The sequence below is a fragment of the Podarcis bocagei genome (assembly GCF_964188305.1).
Source record: "Podarcis bocagei genome assembly, chromosome: 5".
Classification (NCBI taxonomy): Eukaryota; Metazoa; Chordata; class Lepidosauria; order Squamata; family Lacertidae; genus Podarcis; species Podarcis bocagei.
The window spans coordinates 75821173-75844332 of record NC_138129.1 but is presented as its reverse complement, the minus strand read 5'-3'; the positions used below and the strand labels follow the sequence as shown (position 1 = coordinate 75844332).

Here is a 23160-nt window from a genome sequence, read left to right as displayed (position 1 = left end):
TCCAGTGGCTGCACACAAACGCCGCACAACACGCTCACCTTAATCGCACAACTCATGCGGCACACCACAGGGCATGCCTGTAACATGTCAACACATTGCGCGACGTCACATGGCATGCTGACGTCACTGCGCCGGCCCCCTCAATTGCAGGGGCAAGCTGGCGTGCTTGCTTCCTAAGGAGAAAGCTCCACCGGATACGGTGGGACGGACTTCCAAGATATGCATAAAATTGTGCCGTAATTTATATAAAAGTCACTTCTCAGCATTTAGGCCAGAGGTGAACATATTTGAACAGGCTTCATTCTCAATGGTTGGGGTCACCAGGGACTAGAAAGCACTTCACATCGTAATTCTTCTGGAGCAATACAGTTTATTTTTTGCTTTTCCATATATAAAATAACTGGATACTTTCCTTCAGGCAAGCAAAAGTAAAATTCTAGGAACACCATTGAAGACTAAAATACCGTAAGTCTTCCCCTGAGGACACTGGAAGGCCTGACCTTCCATATACAGAACACAGAGATGCAATGCATCTTCAAAGAATCCTTGAAATGGAAGTCCATCCTTCCCCCACTCCTGGCACGGGCATTTTTCTAGGATTCTAGTTTTGCAGATTATAAATGTACCTGTAAATGAAGTCCAGTACTTCCGAAACTTTCAGAAACCAAGGCGCGGCTTCCAATTGGTTGCAGGAGCATCCTGCAGCCAATCGGAAGCCGCAGAAGCCTCACCGGACATTCAACTTCCGAGGCAAAGTTCGCAAACCAGAACACTTCCGGGTTTGCGACGTTCGAGTTCCAAGTTGTTCATGAACTAAGCTGTTCAAAAACCAAGGTACGACTGTATGCATCACCACCCCCTTATTTAGGGTTGGATTCTCTCACAAAAATCTCTCCAAATATGGAGGTCCACTGGGTATTTATTTGATGGGATGAATAAACTGAATAGCTCCATTCACTAGGTAGGACACTATTTGTGTTGCAACCTGGAAAAAATATGCTTTTATTTTTTAAAAAACATTTCAGAGATGCATACAAGGAGAAATAGAATGCAAACTGCTTCTTTTGGAGTTGAGAGTATTGACTATTCTTAAACCAACCTCTTCCTTCAATGGGAAAGTTTACTTACCCTGCCCTCCCCCCACCCAAAGAAACCAAAAATATAAATATAGTGTCAAGATGATCATAGGTGTATATTAGCTCAGTTAAAATTACAAGGAAATGAAGTTGGCTAACACACTACTAGCTTGTGGTATTTTTTGTTGTAGTAGTTTTACCTGAGAACTAGTGAATACAGGCTTTTTGGTAGGTCTTCTATCATCGCCTTTATCAAAAGCAGCTGTATAAGAAAAGAATATCTTTCTTTAGAAAGAAATACTGGAGAAAAGGAATGAAGCTTCAGGGAAAATAACCTTTATGTAAAACAGGACAGCATTTGAGAAAGGAGTCACATTTTAGACCACAAGTAATTAAGAAATGATAGCAGTTTTTGACCTGAAGTGCAGAATGAAGGAAAATATGCAGGTTCTAGAAAGGATCCCTTAAATTGTATACTATTTGTTCCATTTTTGAAAAGAATGGAGCCACAAATTATTCTGACGAATGAGTTGGTTTACTTGCAGCTATAGGCAACTTTATTGTAGGCCATGACACTCCTTTAACACACAAGTGCCTCCTTGTTATCTCACTTCTGTAGTATTGGTCAATTACTGTGAATCTGTATTTCCTTTGTAAGCAAAGCTATGTTTTGGTTATTCCGAGGTGATCACACAAGCCTCTTTGGCCTGGCGACACAGCTCATCATATATGAAGTTTCCAAATAGAGCATGCTTCGCTGAAGCTCCCAGATGTGAGATTTCTGCAGTGCTTACGTAACCTACACTAGACAGATGCAAACATGAGAGGAAGTGCACTTGGTTCAGAATAGCCTTTGCCAGGGAGCAATATTTATGTGCCTGGATTCTGTAAAGCATTTCACTCCATCCACTCTAAAAATGACTGCACTAGATACATATTATTGCTTTCATAAAATATGCAAGTAAGAGTAATTTTTACCCCCCAAAAAACACCCTTGTTCATTTAGTTCCTCGGTGAACCTCTGTTCTGGAAGGAAAGCCATGAGGCTGAAAATGGCATCATGAGGTTTATTTTTAGGGATGCCTCTATCTCATATATATATATATATGTGTATATATATATATGTGTGTGTATATATATATATATATATATATATATATATATATATATATATATGTGTGTGTGTGTGTGTGTGTGTTCACACATATCGTAACACATCAGTACAAATACGAGTTGTTCCATTGGGAACCCATAAACTGAAGAGCTTATCTCTATTTTTTAGCTTATTATTACTGCCATTAAAAACACAAAACAAAACCCTGCAGTCTCCTGAAATCCCTAAATGAAATTATATGCTTCTTTGAAAGTTCATGTGAACATTCCAATAGCTGCCAAAGGAAAATATGTCCAGTTTCTGCTTATACAAATACATACAATTGCAAATAATGACATATTTCTGTTTTTTGATATTGTAATTAAAATGCAAGGATGAATGCTGCAGATTATTTGAAAGCACAAAACCACGTTAGGGGTTGAAGGCACAACACTAACTTCGCAAACACAGGGTTGGTTACGGTCTCACATCTATAGAACCTAGTACTTTTACACTATAAAGCACTTTTTAGAATGATAGAGTCTGACTCTCCAAAACCAATTCTATTCCCAACATGACTTTGAGCCACTGATAATCAGGAAACGAAGGGGGTGGGTGGTGGGAGCTGAAGTTACAGCCTTTAAATAACACCCCACAATCTAGCTTATCCAGATTGCTCTTAATACAAACAAGGGGGTATTGTTGTTTTTCTAGCATTCGTTTATTGCTACCCAACTGCTTTGCAAAATGCTGTAATCCTGAATATGTAGCTTGCTTTCCTGATTAAAGAAACTACATGACCACAGCACAAATACAGAAGCATTGCCCTGAAGCCATTTTCAGGTACCTCATCTGCAAGATTTTGTTCCATACATTTGAAAACAAAGGGGAGGCAAAGGAGCCACAGCAAGACTCCTTTTGTTTAAAGGCTCAAATTCTGCTGCTTGCATTTCAGCAGCCGCTATGAAGCTTCCGTGAAGATTGTTCTGCAGCAGCAACAGCACCATATCAATTGTGAGGTTGACAGTAACCAGGATCTGTTATTAGGCAAAATTAAAGCTTTCCATGGTATGGAATGCAAACTAAAACCCTCCATCTGCTACTTGTACTAAACCAGCCATCAGCTTGGTACAGAATTCTTTCTACCATGCCCACGTGCTTAAAATAAATCTCATCTTTCAATATTCTAAGTACAAACAAAAGACAGCCTACCTATTTATTTGATTCCACATATCTGCAGTTCCATGCATCTGCAGTAATAACACGCAAGCGGCGTCGTTCACAATAGGGACATACAATCACTTGGCTTCCATGCTTGAAGCTGGCAGAGCAGGATATTTGGAGCGTTTTTGTTAAATTATTATGTACTATTTGAGAGCAGAAGGCTCATCAACATATTCTCCCAGCTATCATTAATTGCCAGCTCCTCTCATTTCTTTAATAAGGGCACAGCTGTTACGCAACGTGCTAAGCTCTCGACAGCTCGCCTACCTGCTTGTATGTTCTGTTGATCGTCTGCCTTCAGCAGCTTCCAGCTCTGTGTGTGACGAACAGCATAAAACGACTGAACCAGGAAGATCCACAGCTTATCACGCAGAGCCTGGATCCTGCACGTAAACCCCTGCGTTCCAAGTAAGAAAATCAGCAGCTGGAAAGAGCCACATTGTCATAGCAACCAGTCATTATTCCTTTGCAGAATCTACTTACTCTTTAAGCAAGATCAATGATGTCATCACTTAGATTTTATGATTGCCGAAGAGATGCATACGCGGCTTTGCAAAGGCCAATTGTCCTGCACCATAATTTTGCACAGCTTGAAACCAAGCCACTCCCACAAAAGCTGTAGCTCATTAAAAAATATAGCCCCCTCCCTTTTTTCTTTTTCTTTTTCTTTTTACCACAAATGAATCCCTTCATAGCTTTTTTACTCTCGGCTATGTCACTACAAGGTCAAATCCTCTGGGGGCCAATAATGCATCTGATTAAATTTTCATCACCCTTGCTGAGTAAGTCAACAATAGACGAGGATTGCAATCATACAGAATAATCTATGTGGTTTCTGTTTACAAGAGCTCATCATGTCAGATTTTAAACCCTGGCAGCTCAACGGGCAACATCCAGGACATTGCTAAAATTCATTTTTAGAATTACAACTGTGTTTTACACAAAAACACGGTAGTCTCATCAAATACTTGTAAAATCTTTAAAATATATATATTCCAAAGAAATATATGAACCACCTTTGCCTTCACTGGCATAATATAGTCTCTTTAAATGTCCAATGCATTCATCCAGTCCTAAGCATACAGTGGACTGGTTTGCATATCCCACCAAGCCACACCTTGTTTTTAGTTCTATTATTTAATTTATTAAATTTGCCAGTTGCTTTATCTTGTCCAGGACAACCAGAAGCTACTTGCAAGCAACCACACAGACAGACAATCCCAGCTCCACATAGATACATTAAAACTAAGAGGAAAAAATACATTAAAAACACCCTGCCCACATCTAAAAGGCCACAGATAGTTAAAAGACCAAAAGGCCTGGTTATAGAGGAATGTTTTTGCCTGGCGCCTAAAGATATGATGATGATGATGTTGTTGTTGTGAGGCAAACCTCAGTGGGGAGAGCAGCCAACAAACTGAGGGAGCCACTGCAGAGAAGGCCCGTTCTCGTGTTGCCACCCTCCGGACCTCTTGTGAGGAGGAGGAGTTACGCCAAGACCAGACCATGTCATTACAGAGGAGGCAGGTTTAGTCGTTGTCTGAGGACTATCCCTGCCTCCGGGTCTGGTCCTGACCGGATGGATACTAGAATCAGCAAGGGATACCCACATGACCTGAAGGTGCTGCTGTGCAATGCCAGGTCAATGATTCATAAGACCACTGCCATCCACAACCTGATTGTGGATGGAGGATTTGACCTGGCATGTGTAACAGAGACTTGGTTGGATGAAGCAGATGGGCCTGTCCTTGCCGCTGCTTGTCCACCAGGTTTCTCTTACGCACAGCAACCCAGGTCACGTGGGCGGGGGGGGGGGGTTTGCAGTGATTTTTAGGAAGTCATTAGTTTGCACCAGGCGTCCTATTGGGAAGACCCAGTTTTCTGAGTGCATGTTCTGGAAGTTGGGCAATAGGGGCAGTACAGGATTCCTTTTGGTGTACCGACCTCCCTGCTGCACCAAGGAATCCCTGCCCGAGCTGCTTCAGGTCGTGGCGGATGTTCTCCTGGAGACACCTAGCTTGGTCGTCCTAGGGGATTTTAACATCCTTGCCGACATGACCTTACAAGGGGCCGCTCGGGACTTCGTGGAAAGCATGGCCTCCATGGGGCTGTCCCTGAATAAGTCTGGCCCAACCCATAGCCGTGGACATGCCTTGGACCTGGTGTTTACCTCTATGGATGTTGGTGATCTGACACTAAGTAAAAGCGAAACGAAAGAAGTGCCATGGTCAGATCACTTCCTGGTGCAACTGGACTTCTCTGCGACCCATCCCCTCTGCAGGGAGGTGGGACCAATTCGGATGGTCCGCCCTCACCACTTAATGGATCCAAATGGTTTCCAGAGAGTGGTAGGGGATGCTTTATCCCATGTTGATGGCCTTTCAGCTGATTCCCTGGTGGCCCGCTGGAATGTGGAGTTAACCAGGGCTATTGACTGTTTGGCTCCGAAGCGCCCTCTCCGATTGCATGGAGCCCGGACAGCCCCGTGGTTTTCCACGGATCTGAGGGCAATGAAACAATCGTTGAGACGGCTAGAGCGCCGGTGGCGGATAACTCATTCCGAATCTGACCGGACACAGGTTAGAGCTCAACGTCGAGCCTACCAAGTGGCGATAGCGACGGCGAAGAAGAATTTCTTCACCGCCTCTATTGCATCTGCAGAAAACAGCAGCAGGAGACTTTTTCAGGTGGTTCACAATTTAGCGGAACCACCTGCAACATCGGGGCCCAGTACGGGCCACATGTTCTCCTGCAATGATTTTGCAAAGTTTTTTGCAGATAAAATCGCTCAGATTCGGGAAGAAGTAGACTCCACCGTGGGAGCAGGGCCGGGGCAGGAGAGTGCTAGAGTTCTGTCTAGTCAAGTTGAGTGGGATCAATTCCAATCTGTTACCTCCGAGGATGTGGACAGGCTGCTTGGACGAGTGAAACCAACCACCTGTCTCCTGGATCCTTGCCCATCCTGGCTTATAAAAGCTAGCCGGGAAGGACTGGGTGATGGGCTTCGTGGGGTGGTGAATGCTTCCCTCCGTGAGGGAGCCTTCCCAGACCCGCTGAAAGAGGCGGTTATTAAACCGCTTCTTAAAAAACCATCTTTAGATGCGGCCACAATGGCCAACTATCGCCCAGTCTCAAATCTTCCATTCCTGGGCAAGGTGATTGAGCAAGCGGTTGCCGAACAACTCCAGGCACGCCTGGAAGAAGCGGACCATTTGGATCCCTTCCAGTCGGGATTCAGGCCTCATCATGGGACTGAAACTGCCTTGGTCGCACTGGTTGATGATCTCCGGCGGGCTAGGGACAAAGGTGAGAGCTGTTTCCTAGTTCTGCTGGATCTCTCAGCGGCGTTCGATACCATCGACCATAGCATCCTTCTGGACCGTCTTGAGGGGCTGGGAGCTGGGGGCACTGTTATACAGTGGTTCCGCTCCTTCCTCCTGGGCCGTGTTCAGAAAGTGGTGGTGGGGGATGAGTGTTCAGACCCCTGGGCTCTCACTTGTGGGGTGCCTCAGGGTTCTGTCCTCTCCCCCATGCTTTTCAACATCTACATGCGGCCGCTGGGAGAGATCATCAGGAGGTTTGGGCTGGGTGTTCATCAGTATGCGGATGATACCCAGCTCTACCTCTCTTTTAAATCAGAACCAGTGAAGGCGGTGAAGGTCCTGTGTGAGTGTCTGGAGGCGGTTGGAGGATGGATGGCGGCTAACAGATTGAGGTTGAATCCTGACAAGACAGAAGTACTGTTTTTGGGGGACAGGAGGCGGGCAGGTGTGGAGGATTCCCTGGTCCTGAATGGGGTAACTGTGCCCCTGAAGGACCAGGTGCGCAGCCTGGGAGTCATTTTGGACTCACAGCTGTCCATGGAGGCACAGGTCAAATCTGTGTCCAGGGCAGCTGTTTACCAGCTCCATCTGGTACGTAGGCTGAGACCCTATCTGCCTGCGGACTGTCTCGCCAGAGTGGTGCATGCTCTGGTTATCTCCCGCTTGGACTACTGCAATGCACTCTACGTGGGGCTACCTTTGAAGGTGACTCGGAAACTACAACTAATCCAGAATGCGGCAGCTAGACTGGTGACTGGGAGCGGCCGCCGAGACCATATAACACCGGTCTTGAAAGACCTGCATTGGCTCCCAGTACATTTCCGAGCACAATTCAAAGTGTTGGTGCTGACCTTTAAAGCCCTAAACGGCCTTGGTCCAGTATACCTGAAGGAGCGTCTCCACCCCCATCATTCTGCCCGGACGCTGAGGTCCAGCGCCGAGGGCCTTCTGGCGGTTCCCTCATTGCGAGAAGCAAAGCTACAGGGAACCAGGCAGAGGGCCTTCTCGGTAGTGGCGCCCGCCCTGTGGAACGCCCTTCCAGCAGATGTCAAAGCGATAAACAACTACCTGACATTCAGGAGACATCTTAAGGCAGCCCTGTTCAGGGAAGTTTTTAACGTGTGATATTTTATTGTATTTTTGGTTTTTATGGAAGCCGCCCAGAGTGGCTGGGGAGGCCCAGCCAGATGGGCGGGGTATAAATAATAAATTATTATTATTATTATTATTATTATTATTATTATTATTATTATTATTATTATGAAGGAGGCACACAAAGAAGAGCCTCCTATGACGATTGCAGGGTCCAGTTCAGATCGTATTGGGAGAAGCAGTTTAGCATGAACACACAGGCTCCTGGAGAAAAGCTTGCATTTGCTTTACTCCTCATTAGGATTTTTTTGCTACTGCAAAGCCAAGGTTTGGTTTAGTGTATTGTCTGAACCTGGGCTTGTGGTTAAAACTCTCCCCAAACTGACAGAGGTTTTTTGTGGTTAGGTCTGGAGAGAGCTTAACCACAAATCCAGGTTTGGACAGCACACTAAGCCAATGGCAGCAAATGTGACTGGGGAGGAGCAAAGAAACTGCTTGCTCTTCTCTGGGAGCCCACAGATTCATGCTAAGTCAAGGTTTGTGAGAACCAGTGACATATAAATTAATAACCAAGTAACTGGATATTTTATTATCTGTTGCTGATCCCCGTAGGCTCTCAGGGATAAGGAACATATTTTAATAAAACGAAGCTACTTCCTGCCAAGTCAGGTCAATTGTCCGTCTAAACGGCTACTTTCAATTTGGCCTGGCTGTGAGTTTCAAATCCAGCTCTCTAGTATCTTACATAGATATTTTCCCCAGCCATGTTCAACTGGAGATCGCTCAAGAAAAAAATGTTCAACTCTGAACCCTGAGCTGAACAGGCACCGAACCTAAGGGATGATTTGCTTGCAACTAATATATTTGTAGTGCTAAACATTAAAATGTGAGGGGATTTCAGTTTAAGTCGGTGGTTCTCAACCTGTGGGTCCCCAGATGTTGTTGGACTACAACTCCCATCATCCCTGAGCTCTGGCCTTGCTAGCTAGGGGTGATGGGAGTTGTAGTTCAACAGCATCTGGGGACCCAAATGTTGAGAAAAGCTGGTTTAAAGTGAACATGCACTGATGTACCCCAGGATCAGTAAGACATAAGCAATTCTGAATTTTGGGATTTTCCAAGCTTCTACGAGTCATTCATTTTCCTGAAAACAAGGGGGAAAGAAACTATACTAATCCATTTGCCAAGGAACACAACATGAAGTAAGCTTAAGGGTGCAACTCAAGCAGCTACTGTACATATCTCTTCAAGAGAAATGCTAAAGAGTGATTCCCCACCCCAACGTAAGAGTGATACTTCAGACTCCAAGTTGGAAAACAACCCCAAACCAAACCACCACCACCACCACTACCACGAGACCTCATGTTCTTAATTTGGGTATTATGATAACTTAATTGTCCATTCAAATTACACAGCTGCTTGCTCCAACTCAAAGACATGGGCTGCGATTCGGAAAGAAACATAGAACGTCCCACATGTATATGTGAACTTTTCAGGCTCCCCTGCCTCCAAATATATAATACAACCACTCATGTTTCTCTAAATAAAAGAGGAAGCCTATATTGAAAGTTAAGGAACCCCCGAAACAGCGTTTGAGCAGACTGGCAGCTACAGAGGTGGAAAGCACCAACCCCTTCTGTACCTGCGGCCTCATAATGCAGCACATTTTTCACTGCAGCACCTTTGCATGAATTAGACCCATTTTGCAGAGGAGCAGCGCAGGAAGAATGACTCGCAAGCGAGCTTCCTTAAGATCGCAGCACCACTGATTTCATCCAAGATTTACAAGGACATGCTTACATACTCTGTTGTGCCAGAATAGAAAAGGGGCTGAGGGAAAGAAGCATGTACACAGAGCTCCCATCCTATGTACTAGCAGCAAACCGGTTCCTGGAGTGACAATTCTTAAGCAGACTAAAACAGCATTAACACATAAGAGGGAGTTGTTAGCAGGCTTGGGGGATTTGGGTAAAGGGGATCGCCATGGTTTGCAGAAGGGCAAAAACAAAACTTTAGAAAACAGCCTGGTGAGTACCGGGTGCATTCAGTGCTCACAGAATGCTAGGTTTCTCCTGGAGGAAAAATGGAAAGGAAGGCAGAAACTGAATAAACATATTAACAGAAGAGAGGATGGGCGGCACGAACCCTGAAAGGAGCACACAGCACAAGCAATGTTTTGTTGCAGGTTCTACTTATAGCAAGACGAGAGTTATATACACCAAGTCACTTGAGCCAAGGTTGACCACCTCCACAAAGTGTAAATATTTTAGGAAGTTAATTCATTAGCCAGATTTCAACAGCAGAATATTTTTCCCTTTGAAATTTTTGTAAGACCTACCGTGTCCTTCACTTTTGCAGAATTTAGCAAAGTGTCCATGGCTGTAAGAAGAGAGCAACTGTTTTCAGTGCCAACACCCTTCTCGACTGCTTCAAACACTTGATCAAGGAGGTCAGGTTCACTGCTCATGGCCTGAGACTAGAAGACATTATAGAAGCAGTCAGTTGAAACAGAGAAAGAGAGAGAGAGAATGCATTTTGGTGGCAGATCTTAGATTGGTCATTTAGGCTATAGGGGGAGAGGATCCTGGGGCAGGCACATGTGCGTCCTCAGGCACTAGATTGGTGATCCCTGCACTAACTGAAAGTTCACAAGCCCGCTGAAATAAAAGTGTGCCTAACATCACAACCCTATCTCTACTCAGAAGCAAACCCCATTAAGTTCAGTGGGATGCACTACCAGGTAAAGTGCATACAAGACTGCAGCATTGCAACTCGTCCTAAAAAATAACCAAGCAGCTGCAGCCACTTTATCTCAGTGGGTAGAGAGATCGTTCACTGCTTCGAAAGCCCAGTTTCTAGTGACAACTAATCCCAGCCTATGGTATCGGTTGCTATAACATTGGCATCAATCAGATTTTTACCTGTAGCAGGGCAAAAAAGCTCTCGCTTTGTATTACGTCGGGGAAATGTGCCACCATAAATGCTACACACTCTTCTTGCAGTCTAGATGCCAAGAGAAGAGCTGTTTCAGTCCACTTCACTCGAGGAAGACTCCCGATCAGCCGGTTGGCTTCCATCAAAAGATGGGCAGCATTCTGTGGACTCTTAAAACAATACATATGTGCTCTGAGCAACACGGAATATGCAGTTTCTACACTCTATTTCAACATATAAAAATGTTACAGCCTAATGATCAATCAAACTTCTTATTTGAATGGTGTGTTATGTTTTTAACATCATAAGATTGCTTAGAACATTTAAATACACAAACCAATAGCAAACATGCCACCTAAATTATGCTGACGTTAGCACCACTAAAATTATACTAATTCGAAATGGTGTATCAAAAGTCTTCTAACAGCTATACTTTCCACTAGAGGTTATATATTAACCAAGGCTGGAAATCTTAAGACACAATGAAACAAAACTGTCACCTTGGTACATGAAGTGAAATCAAGGCAGGTTGATTTCTGCATTAGTGTCAATGCTTTTTTTTATTTGAAAACAAGCAAACAGACTTACCAAAGAGTTTATCAACATGCTAAGACAATTATTCTGAAGCTCAGGGGATAAACTAGCAAAGCTCTTCTCTGACCAACATCTTACAAAATGCTGTACCATCCACCTGTTCAAAGGAAATATCGTGCTTAGACAAATCAACCCATCAGATGTCCCATCACATATGTGAGCAGCTGCAACGTATTTTCCCATTACAAGTCAAAGAGTTTAAGAAACGATACACGCCTGCTGTTTTTCAACAGTTTTCTCAAAACTTAAAGCGATGAAGGAAAGAAAGAATCAAAATAGTTTAACTCACTTCATGCAAGCATCATAAAGGCTTTCCGCTCCTGTCGAATGGGCAATAGCTAGACATTCGATAACAGGCTGGTGCTTCCCAGGCACAGGCTAAAATTGTAAAGATATAAGCATATTTACTGTAATTTTAGAACCTTTGAGAGATATGAAAGTTGCTAATTGCAATAGGAAATGCTTTCAGTAAACAGATCACTTGTATTTGTGTATACAAACCGGATCACTCTGATCCAGTCTTCAAAAAATAATAATCAACATTTTATTATTCATTCTGCAGCTGGGCATGCTTACTGCTTCTCTTAAAATGATACGTTTTCAAACTTCCTACTTCTGGGGAACTCTTTCCACATCATGTTATCTAATGATAATTCCCCCCCCCCCAATATAACCTAGGTCTGTCTCAGAAACTCTATGCATTGCAGAGGATTTTGAATTCAACCCATGTGGGGCGCCAGAGCCAGGCCTGCTGCATCACACCGAGAGTATGTACTAAGAGTGCACTCAAGAACACAGCCACAAACTGTGACAAAACTCAGTAGCAGTGGGCAAAGGGTCTTGCCTTTCAAAGCAAGCTTGCCCACTGCACCTGTTCTTCTCATTAAGGAAGCCGTAAGAGACTTCCAAGAAACAAGATGGAAACCACCAATCTAAAAAAATATCCCGCACATTCGCCGTAGTACATTTTGCACAACCTGATTTATAGATGAAAAATGGTTTCCGTGAACAACGAAAATTTTAGATCTTACACCTACTTCACGTATTTAAGGAACATTTTATTCCACTTTCCCAGAATTGCTTAAAGCAACTTTTAAATCCATTTTAAAATTTGTATTTTATTCCTATTTATAATTCTACCATATCAATTACAAAAAGTTACCAAGTAGAGACAGTAAGGGCTTTCCAACTCAACACTCTGGCCTGCAATACCTAGACTGAAGATTTGATCAAGAATTTGGAGCCGTTTGGCTTTTATTGCTATCGTCAAAATAGAAAAAAATAAACATTGGAACACACCTTGTGAAAAAAGTTGCAGTAGTCTCTTTTCAGAACATATATAGCTACTTCTCTTAGGCCCTCTAGCCCATACATGTCTGCAATGTTCAGTATGGAACTGGAGTAAAAGTAATAATAAAAATTATACAGAAGACAATCCTGCTTATAATGGAATCATTCCATAGTAATCTGCATCACATTAAGACAAGTGAATCTAAATGACTGCATTACCACTCATATTTTTTTGAAAGCCAAGTACAGCAACATTTCCGAAGGGATCTAGTATACCAGTAAAGAATTAAGGTGTAAGCCTTGCAACCCTGTTATATAAACCTCAGATTGGTAATTCATGCTATACATTGTGGCAGTAAACATTTTTTCAGTCCCTTTTTAGCAGCCTTCTGGGGACACACGCCAGTGACAGAAGAGGCCAGAGGCAAAAGTAGATAGAGCAATGAATGCACATTTATTTTTGTACGGGTGGCTAGTTTCCAGCATATACATGGGGCCTCTCTATCCTTTCACAGCAAAGCAAAAGGCATTACCAAAGTTCAAGGACTGAGAAGAGATAGGATAGCCATCTTCAAATATCTAAAGGGCTGTCGCATGGAAGATTATTATTATTATTGTTATTACATTTATATACCACACTTCATCCGAAGATCTCAGAGCAGTTCACAAGATGAAAATAGAAAATAAAAGCTCAAATAAATAGAACAAACACAAAAGAAAACAATACCCCCCAAGCACATTCTAAAGGCCACAGAATATCAAACAAAGGCGTGGTTGAAGAGGAATGTTTTTGCCTGGTGCCTAAAGATGTATAATGAAGGTGCCAGGCAAACATCCCTGGGGAGAACATTCCACAAGTGGGGAGCCACTGCAGAAAAGGCCTGCTTTTGTGTTGCCACCCTCTCATGGAGAAGGCACATGAAGAAGGGCATCAGATGATGAACACAGACTCCCAGTTGGTTTATATAGGGAAAGGCCATCATTGAGGTAATTGTGGTCCTGAGATTCAGCAGGCTTGTTTTCTCCTGCTCCAAGGGGTTGGACTCAAACCAATGGATTCAAGTTACAAAGAAGGGGATTCTGACTAAACATCAGGAAGAACTTTGTGATGGTTAAGAGCTATTTGATAGCAGAACAGACTCCCTTGGAAGGTGATGGACTCTTCCTCCTTGGAGGTTTTTAAGCAGAGGTTGGATGGCTAAATGTTATCCACTTCCCTAGATGGTCTCCCACTCAAGAACAAACCTGACCCACATATGTTTAGCTTTACAAAGTTTGCTGCATTCCTTCACGTCTTCATATAATGGAGAAATGGCACTTTGAATGTGGTGACTAGTCATTAGGCTTGGTAAAAGGGTTACACAGCATCCAGGAAGAGGAGGACTTAAAGAGGGCAAAGGTCATGGATGGGATTTTGGGTTTTCTGAGTGAGATGAATGAAAATGGCAGGTTTTCCAGACCCTTCATAGTGCAGCAATAAACAGTAACCCAAGTACCAAACATTTCCCCTCCTTCCCACAGAGTATCCTTCATCACTACTATCCCACCAGCTCAGCTGCCAAAAAAATAAGACACACACCCCTTTTCGCAGTACTTCAAACATAATTAGAGTGCAATAATAATTATTTCTGGCACTCTTGCCATTTTAGTTTATAGTCTTTGTGACATACTTCCTATTTTAATGTGGAATGGTGGAAGCAGAACAGGCATGGTATGCAATTAAAAATAACAAAACTTGACACATACCCAGCATCTGCTTTGTTTGGGAAATCCAAAACTCCTCCATAGATAAAATGCAAAACGACAGTCATCTCTACATGGTTTAAGCTGCAAAACAGAAAGAAAAATCATTACAGACACCAGCATCTGTGAAATAAAATAGGTGGTTCACGTTTTATAAACCCTAAGTGGTTCACCGAGCCCTGTCATATTATAAAACGAAACCACATCAAGGTAAAGTAATACCACTAATGCAATCTACAATTATACATGGGTCACATTCCCCAACAGCTAAAAATGTGAAAAGCTGGATTCTCACAAGAACAGCTTTACAACAGCTCCAGCGATCTAGTCCTTGGCTACAACCCTGAAGCCTCTTATTTGCTAACCACCCAGGCAAGTGTGCCAACACTGCTTAGGAACAAGTGCTGTTAAGATTGTGCGAACTAAAGATTAAATTATCTTTATGAGATTCCCCATCACTAAAATGGCAGGGGTTGTACTTATTTTTAAGGCTTTCCGAAGAAATCTTCAGCAGATTAAAATGCCTTTTATAAGAGATTAAAACTAAGCCCCTCCAGAGATCAGAGGCAGATACAGACATAACAGGAAGATTCGGAACACATACCAAAACACGGTCTACTACTGCAAAAAGTGGTCCAGGAGTCATAGGTTCACATTTTCCCTCTACCCCATCTCCTTGCATACACACATTGGTGGGGGCTTCTACTGGTTGCCATATGTGGAATATTTTGGAATTATGGGGGGGCGGGGAGATGTGTGTGGGAGAACCCTACACCCAAGTAGCTTCTACAGCTGTTAACTCATTTGATGTACCCAGTGTCCTCTCCAACTACCTTTGCCTTGTCAATCTAATCTGGACCATGCTTGTCAGGGTCACAGAGTAAGTCAGGGGTCAATATACAAAATACACAAAAGTACTGAGGAATGTGTATTTTATTGCAGCGGGACAAAGACAATTTTATCGTAGTGAACACAAACACCTGCGCTGGTTGCATGGATCTAGAATGCCACCCAGAGGGTGGCACCACTGAAGAGGCGATTTTCACCAAATTCCTTCTGCAGCCCTTTTAAGTCTTCCCTGCAAGGTCAGAGGACCATCCAGAACTGCATGATGAATCAGCAAAAGTTCTCTCTCTCGCCACCCGCTTCCTGCAGCCAGCACCTCTGCTGAATTAGAATGCTTTCCGAGAGTGGAAGGAGCCCTCTTGAGAATGAAGGGCAACTCAGAACGCAACCCACTGTGTTCCTGAGAATTAAGATTGCATTTTGGGGTACAGCTTCCAACGTGATAAACAGGAACAACTGTACATACTGTAACATGTGGCAACGTTAAATATGTTTGAGGAGCATTCAATAAAAGTGAAATTAGTTATTTTGGGTTAAATGACAAAAAATCAACAGTTGTCTAGCTGCATGCGAACGCATGAGGTAGCCATAAAAACAGCACGAACGAGTAGCCCTGCTGTCTTGACAGCTGGTCTCTTAAACAGCATTTTCATTATTTCAGGATAAGCCATATGCACTGTACTCTCAAACGTTTATAACGGCAACAGGAAAATCTACAAAAGGGCAGGACAGTGTATAAGAAGATTTGCCACGGTGGCCCCAGATTCAATCTGGGCTTGCAATCCTCATTTGTGGGGCAAGCACAGAAGCCTACTGGGCCAGTTTGCAAACAATGACACACTAATTACCCTGTGTGCATAAGAGAAGGGTGCATGTAAGCCCAAGCTTTCTTCCAGACTTGTTCTCATACAACAGCCATGTACAATACGTCGATTGCGAGCCCTCAGTGGACTGCGGGATTGTTTCTGGTCCATCGCAGGGCCTTTCTCTGCAACCTCAGATGCAGCCGCCGCCAGTCTCCACAGCAATGCAACCCTGAGCAGCGCGCGCTGGGAGACAGAGGAAGGTGCGAGGGAGATGGGGAGAAGTCTGCGCAATGCTGCTGGAAAAGGGGAGGTGGGCTTAGTGTGGGCAGGCACTATTGGGATCCACATCAGCTGTGCAGCTCCCTTTGACAGGGGAGAGACAGAGAGAAGCTGGCTCCTCAGATCTGTGCAAACTACCGTATGTTTCATCCCATAGGACGCTCCGTCCCATAGGACGCACCTAATTTTTGGGGGGGGGGAATAAAGGGGAAAATTTTTTCCCTTTATTTCCCCCCCCCCAAAAAAAAACCCTGGTCAGGGAACAGCGGGATGGCGGCGCTGCGCCTCCCCGCTGTCCCCTGAGCTTGTGGGGCTGGCCAATGTCTGCCCGGCGCGCGGGGCGCTCTGCTTCAGGGCACCCCGCGCGCGGGGCGGCAGGCTGCTATCCGTAGTGTGGGGAGCCCCGCGGGAACTCCCGCGGGCTCCCCAGGCTTGCGGATAGCTTCCTGAAGCCTGGAGAGCGAGAGGGGTCGGTGCGCACTGACCCCTCTCGCTCTCCAAGCTTCAGCGAAAGCCTGTATTCGCCCCATAGGTCGCACACAGATTTCCCCTTCATTTTTGGAGGGGAAAAAGTGCGTCCTATAGGGCGAAAAATACGGTAATATAAAAATACAGTTTGACTTTTCTCACTTGTTTAGTTACTTGTCCACCTAGTAATTATTTGGATCTGTCATAATGATATCCAAACATAACTACTGTATCTGTGAAATAATGATCCATCCATTTATTTACTTAACAAATGACTTCAGACGGTGGTAGATCACTGCCATTTTTTGATCACAGCCAACTTGTGGTTGGACATGCCTGTCATAGAACAAAACCATGATTTGGCATTCTTGCTGAACTGGATCAACGGGTCTTAAGCTCCATAATCAGAAATACTGAGACTGGTTACAACTGAGACACGCTGGTGCTGCCTGACTTCCAGCCAGGACAATAGGAAAAGCGGTCACGGGCTTTATCGCAGATAAGATGCATCTGACTCGGCTGTATCAAGAAGTGTCCCCAAGCTCCCAAGCAATCAAAAGTTCTAGGATGTCAGTTGAGGGAAAAAAGCATCCAGCATCATACCACCAGGTATACAGAACCATGTTCAACATATGTAAGAGCAGAAGAAAGCTAGCTTTTATTGTCACTTCGTCATCACAGTACAATGACAGCTTTATATCCCCACAGATGTGCGCAGCAAACCTCATGTTTACTCAGAGGGAAATCTCACTATGCCGAGATGGATCTTATTCAAAGGGAAGGCTGTATAATATTGCACAAATTAAAAGTCAGAGCACCTGTACAAGGAATGCTCAGTTAATGCGTTTTCTAAGGCGACAAGGAAAGAAGATTTGGAGTTTTATGAATCTGTAATTCTTAATCCACAGTCAAGTGTTAAGTAATCCATGAACCAAGGCAGGCAGCTTGCTTTGCTATTCGCCATGTGCGCTGCTCTTATTGTAGAAATGGCTACAAAAACCTGCTTAAACTGTTAGACCTACAGTGACCAGTACAAGCCCAGTGACAGCTCCCAGGTAAAATGGGGAAAAGCCTCAAGAATCTGCACTCCTCGCTGGTGCACCAGGCCCCAACTCCCAAGTATGGTTGAGTAGTTGCCAGCCCTGATTCAAGGCTAACTAAAGCTTCCCTTAAACCAGGATATGCAATTTTGCAATGTGTCATTTAAGTGGGGTAACCACTCCCTAGGAAAAAAATCTCAATTTACATATAGACTGCAACAATCCTGCCAACAAGCACTAATTGATAGACACCCTGTACCAAGTTCTCATCAAAAAAATATACTGGCCAAGTGTTCTCACACATAACGATAGCACTAGTAGGAATACAGTGCCCCCATACATAACCTACCCCAATAACATCCCCGGGCGCTGGGAGAGACATGGGCGACAAGAAAGACCTCTCCCCAGAGATGATACCCTTATTCCAGCATTGCAATTGTGGTTTTAAATGGGTTCCCATTAGCCTTTGTATCAGTGCTGACACGTATCAGTGCTGTCGGAGGCATGATGCTCACCCGTGTGACGCTGCCCAACCTCGTCACCCTCACAAGCTGGCACCTCTGCCCCTAACTGTTCCCCTACAAAGAATTTGTTCCAGGGAGGCAAGACACAGCAATGTCTTTCCAACATTCCCTTTATAATTTGTTTACTACCCATCTAACAGGCCAGCAAGTCATGCTAAAAGCAGAGAAGGGACGTTACTTGCTCATTGAATTTAATTGCAATGCAGAACTTTCCCATTTTTAACTCTTCCAGTTGACGTTTTGATGCAAATAGATAGATGCAGGTTCTCAATTCACAGAGGTTTCCCACTAACCCAAATTTAGGACTGTTGCTCAAAATATACTGCACCAAATAAGAGAGTCAGGACAGATTAATTTGAATTGCTTGGTATGCAGCATGGCTGCTCCGCATTTGCAGTGATTTTAAATTGCCTACCTTTGCTCCCATACGACTTGCAAAACAACTTACCCTTGAAGAGTGATGTGCTCTTGAGAGCTTTCGGCCCAGCTCCCATTCAGCATAGCAGCAAAGTAACAAGATCTGGCACATAAAATGGCCCTGAGAGATGGAAGGGTGGGGTGTGGGGGGGGAGTAAACATTATTCTACTAGATACAAATATTTATTTTAGGAAAGCTGCTACAAAAGGTTGAAATTATTTGCCCTTTACCTACTAATGCGTGTCTGCTCACTGCATACTTATTTCTCCCAGGATCCCTGGCAATTTAATCCGATTTGTCACAATGTGGAAAAATGCTACCATTCTGAAATGCCTCCAGTTAACAGCTAATCCACAATTCATTTTCATTATCCACAAAACAAGGCTGGAAGAACATCTCAAATTCTTAGGCACCTGGGGTTTTCTCCCACTTTGAACACAGAAACCACTACTTTCCCCCATCACAGATCTTTCATCTTCCTTCCAAATGAGGAAATACCTCTTTTGAGGGCAGATCTGCAGCTTAACAGTAATTCAACTATTAACACTCTGCAATTTTTTCAATATGATTTATTCTGGTAACAGTTTGCTTATTTATTTTGAGGACCAAGAGCTTTAAGGAGCAAGACAGCTGTATTCTTTTTCTCTTGCTCGCTAAGCTAAGCTTTTCTTGCAGGAGGGGAATATTTAAAAACTCAACACGCTGTTGCTGAATCAATGCCAGTTTTCATCTAGTATTAGATTAGCTCTTCTCCATCGAAGATCACACATATTGGACTGTATGCAATGCAACCTACTCAGAGTAGTCCCACTGATATTAATGGACATGACTAACCTAAGTCATTAATGTCAATGGGTCTACTCCACTGACTCCAAATATAGCTTAATTAGATACAACCCACAGACATTTCTAAACGTTCCACCCACCCGAAAAACGCAATAAGCTTCTTTTTTTAAAAAAATGCTAGTCTCTTGAAGTACCTGTGCACTTGAAATTGTTTTCTGTCAATCCATATAGTAAGATCCGAAAACCAAGATTTCTTGCAGAGCATCAATAGGTCTTTTCCTAAGCAAGATGCTGTTTCTATTTTAGAATCATCTGGAACAAAGAAAAATGACTTGTTATGAGACCATCCTCCACCATAAGGTCCTGAAATAGAAACATATCCTAAAAGAGAAGCTCTGTGGAATTTCACATTAATAAAATATACAGCCTCAGTAACATAGGAAACAGGTAATAAAGGATCTCTGAACATCTCTAAAACCTCAATCCCTCCCAAATGCATGGGGAAAGAGGTGTGTCTTCACTTGCTGACAAATGTTAACACTGGCGCTTACTGCACTTTGTAGGGGAGTTTATGGAATACACCCGGAGACTTTCCCCCTAGCATCCAGAACACCCTCAAGGCCTCCCCTGGAGATGTTAATTCACAGTCCGGTCAGTAAGAGTAGCACTGGGATCATGAGTTTCAGGGCCATAGTGTTTGCACTATGCTGTACCACTTGTTCCCAATATAAAGCCACCAGGTGTGGTCATTAGTTGTTTGGGGGCGAAGTGTTATCAATGGGCTGATGCCATCCTGCCCTATTTCTATGTAACAGCTGAGTCAGGGGAGGCTGTCCATGATCTGGACTAGGGCTGGGCAATATATCCATATATTGTCCAAAATCAGTTTGAAGCCCATATCGTGATATCAGTTTCATAATTTTTTGACTTGGCAATATATTGCGAATCACATTGTGGGAGTGCACTACGCGAAAATCACAATGTGGGGGAAACCGCAAAAGCCAGCCAATGCTTCTCTCGATTCCTGCAGCCCCTGGTAACTCTGCCGGCTCACCTCTCCCCTGCCTTCTGCAAGGGGCAGCGAATCACAAGAGTAGGCACCAGCAGAAATCATGATGCAGGGAAAACTGCAATGCCAGCCAGTGCCTCAACATAGCTCCACCCTTATCTCAGACCTGGTGATATATGGGTATATCTCAGTGTCTAGCTGGTGATATCACAGTGTTGAAAACCAGATATCGCCTGGCCCTAATCTGAACAGTTGTGGGCTGGATGAGGGTCAATAAATGGAGCTTGAGCCCAAAGGCATTATGGACTGCCGGTTCTCATGTCCGGGAAATAGTCTGCAATCCTAAACCCACTTTGGAGAAAGATGAACTCACCAGGACTTCTGAAGAGACATGTGTAGGACTGCACTGTTACATCTTGCCTGCAGGCTTACAGTATGCCTTGGTTGTTGTTTTTATTGATCTTGTGTGAGCCTCAGGGTACCTTTCCAACGGAAGAGTGGGCTAACAATGCTTTAAACAAACTCCGTAATTCCACAAAATGCTCGGCACTAGAGCATCTCCGCTCTTACACAATAGGTGGGTGTAAGAGTTGCTGTGGCTACACATTCCTACAGCCCTGTCTAAACAACGCAAGGCTCATTACTCAGGAGCCAAGTTACAGCGAAGAATATTAAACTCGACATTGCAAGCGCAGCAACGGCAAACCTTGTTTCAGATGGTTAACAAACCCACACTGGCATTTAAGTAACAAAAGGAAATCCAAACGCCACCGGTTTAACCTCACCTGACACAACTGCATTGCCTTCAGCATCAACAGCAGCAGCAGCAGCATCTTCTCCAGGAATTTCATTTGCAATAAAAGGGGAAGCAGCATCTTCTGTTTCTAGGGCTCCGCTTAAGGAATACTGATAACCAGATGTCCTTTCATGATTTTCTAGGCACTGTCCAGCGAATATTTCACCATTCTGCAGATTGCTGACATCCACACTTTCATGTTCCTTTGTGGAGCTAGGCTTTGATATTTCTTTCTTGAGAATCGCTTGCTCAGACTCTTTGACGTTTCCGGATGAATACACGACCCTAGGAAGAGAGAGCCAGGCTGTAATCCCATGCACATATATTTGGAAGGGAGTCCCACTGACTTCAATGGGACTTGCCTCTGAGGACGCCTGCAAAGGATCAGACTTCATAGAAAGTTTTATGCATTGCATAATTCAAAATGTGGTTTTGACTACCAGATCTCGTGAAGTTAACAGTACCTATCCTTAAGTAGTTGTCCAAAACAAGTAGCAAAACAGAACCCTGCCCTACAATCGAAATCGAATAATACCACAATACATTGCTTTACTTGCCCTCCATCTCAATCATTTGGTGCCAAACACTAAAACCTAATTATATTTTAATATACAGAGTACTCAAAAATCCAAGACATTTTAAAAACAGCAGTTATCGCAAGTTAATTCAACCAGGAGAAAAAAATATCTCCCAGGTACAACTTAAAAGTATATTTTCCTAATAGCACATCTGCTAGAGAAATAATGCAACATCCCTGAACCAAACCTGGTCCATGAAGCTTCTGCCATCTGGCTTCTTAGTTGTTATTCTAGAAATAAAAAAGGCAGCTTTAAAGGATGGGCAATTCAAGACCAGACCAGAGTTCCCAATCACTCTGAAAGTGGCTGACGAAGGAAATTGCTGATCAAGAAACTAGTTGTTGCAGATTTGATAGTGGGGGAAGAGCCACACCTCCATGGTACTGTAGATCAAAAGTTCCAGGTTTAATTCCCAGAATCTCCAGGTGAGGCTGGGAGAGAAATCCCTGCTTGAGAAAGTGGAAAGCCACTGCCAGGCCATGCGAAAAATACTGGGTTGAATAGACCAATTGCCTAACTCAGCAAAGGCAGTTTTCTATCTTCCTATGCACAATCACCTAGAACAGGGGTCTGCAACCTTTAAGACAAAAAGAGCCACTTGGACCCGTTTCCGAAGGAAAAAAAACTGGGAGCCGCAAAACTCGTTATTATAAAAATAACTTTTTTGTCACTTTTTATTATTTCTTTGTTTGACCCCTCAGAATTACTCCTCCTCACAGAAATAAACGTTAAATTAACAAGTTACCTTTTTTTTGTGTGTGTGTTCTTCACTCCCCTTCAAAACAGTGACCAGCGTACATGCCCCCTTTCAATGCAGTGACCAGCGTACATGCCCCTTACAATGTAGCAGGCGGGAAGGTGGCGTCGGGACGGTGCGTGACTAACGCACGCACCGCCCCCATGCGACATCACAGCCAGTACAGCGCCCGCCACAGTGGGGAGTGTTGGGGCGCACAATGCGCCTCCTCCCCTCGCTAGTATCCGCCCCGGAGCCACGGCAAAGGTGTAAAAGAGCCACATGCGGCTCCGGAGCCGCGGGTTGCCGACCCCTGACCTAGAATGATTCAATAGTTTCAGAAACTAGTTATTCTACAGGGAGGGTCCATGCATGCAAAAAAGATTATGCTACATCTATGACCATTTTTTGTTTGCTTTTTCCCCCTGTGTTACTTTCTGGCCTATTTAAAAAGCAAACTCGCAACTGTGCATTGGAAAGAAAACCACATTATCCCAGCATAATC

The 23160-nt window shown here is 43.9% G+C and overlaps 1 protein-coding gene and 1 long non-coding RNA gene across 6 annotated transcripts in view; one reads left to right on the top strand and one right to left on the bottom strand.

Moving 5' to 3' along the window:
• Positions 1–23160, top strand: part of LOC308586948 — a 562568-nt gene that overhangs the window by 145068 nt on the left and 394340 nt on the right. The window lies entirely within an intron of this gene.
• BTBD8 (BTB domain containing 8) overlaps positions 1–23160 on the bottom strand; it is a 45289-nt gene that overhangs the window by 7901 nt on the left and 14228 nt on the right. The window contains exons 3-13 of one of the 5 annotated variants that reach the window (XM_081193932.1): positions 21331–21626; positions 19731–19848; positions 18781–18870; positions 14373–14453; positions 12636–12732; positions 11626–11714; positions 11331–11433; positions 10730–10912; positions 10147–10284; positions 3661–3817; positions 1277–1338 (exon numbers count right to left, since the gene is read on the bottom strand). In XM_081193932.1, the coding sequence (XP_081050058.1) occupies positions 1277–1338; positions 3661–3817; positions 10147–10284; positions 10730–10912; positions 11331–11433; positions 11626–11714; positions 12636–12732; positions 14373–14453; positions 18781–18870; positions 19731–19848; positions 21331–21626 (1414 nt within the window). Of the gene's footprint in view, positions 1–1276; positions 1339–3660; positions 3818–10146; positions 10285–10729; positions 10913–11330; positions 11434–11625; positions 11715–12635; positions 12733–14372; positions 14454–18780; positions 18871–19730; positions 19852–20087; positions 20106–21330; positions 21627–23160 lie in introns of those variants that run through there. The other 4 variants (XM_081193933.1, XM_081193935.1, XM_081193934.1 and 1 more) reach the window with 4 other exon arrangements.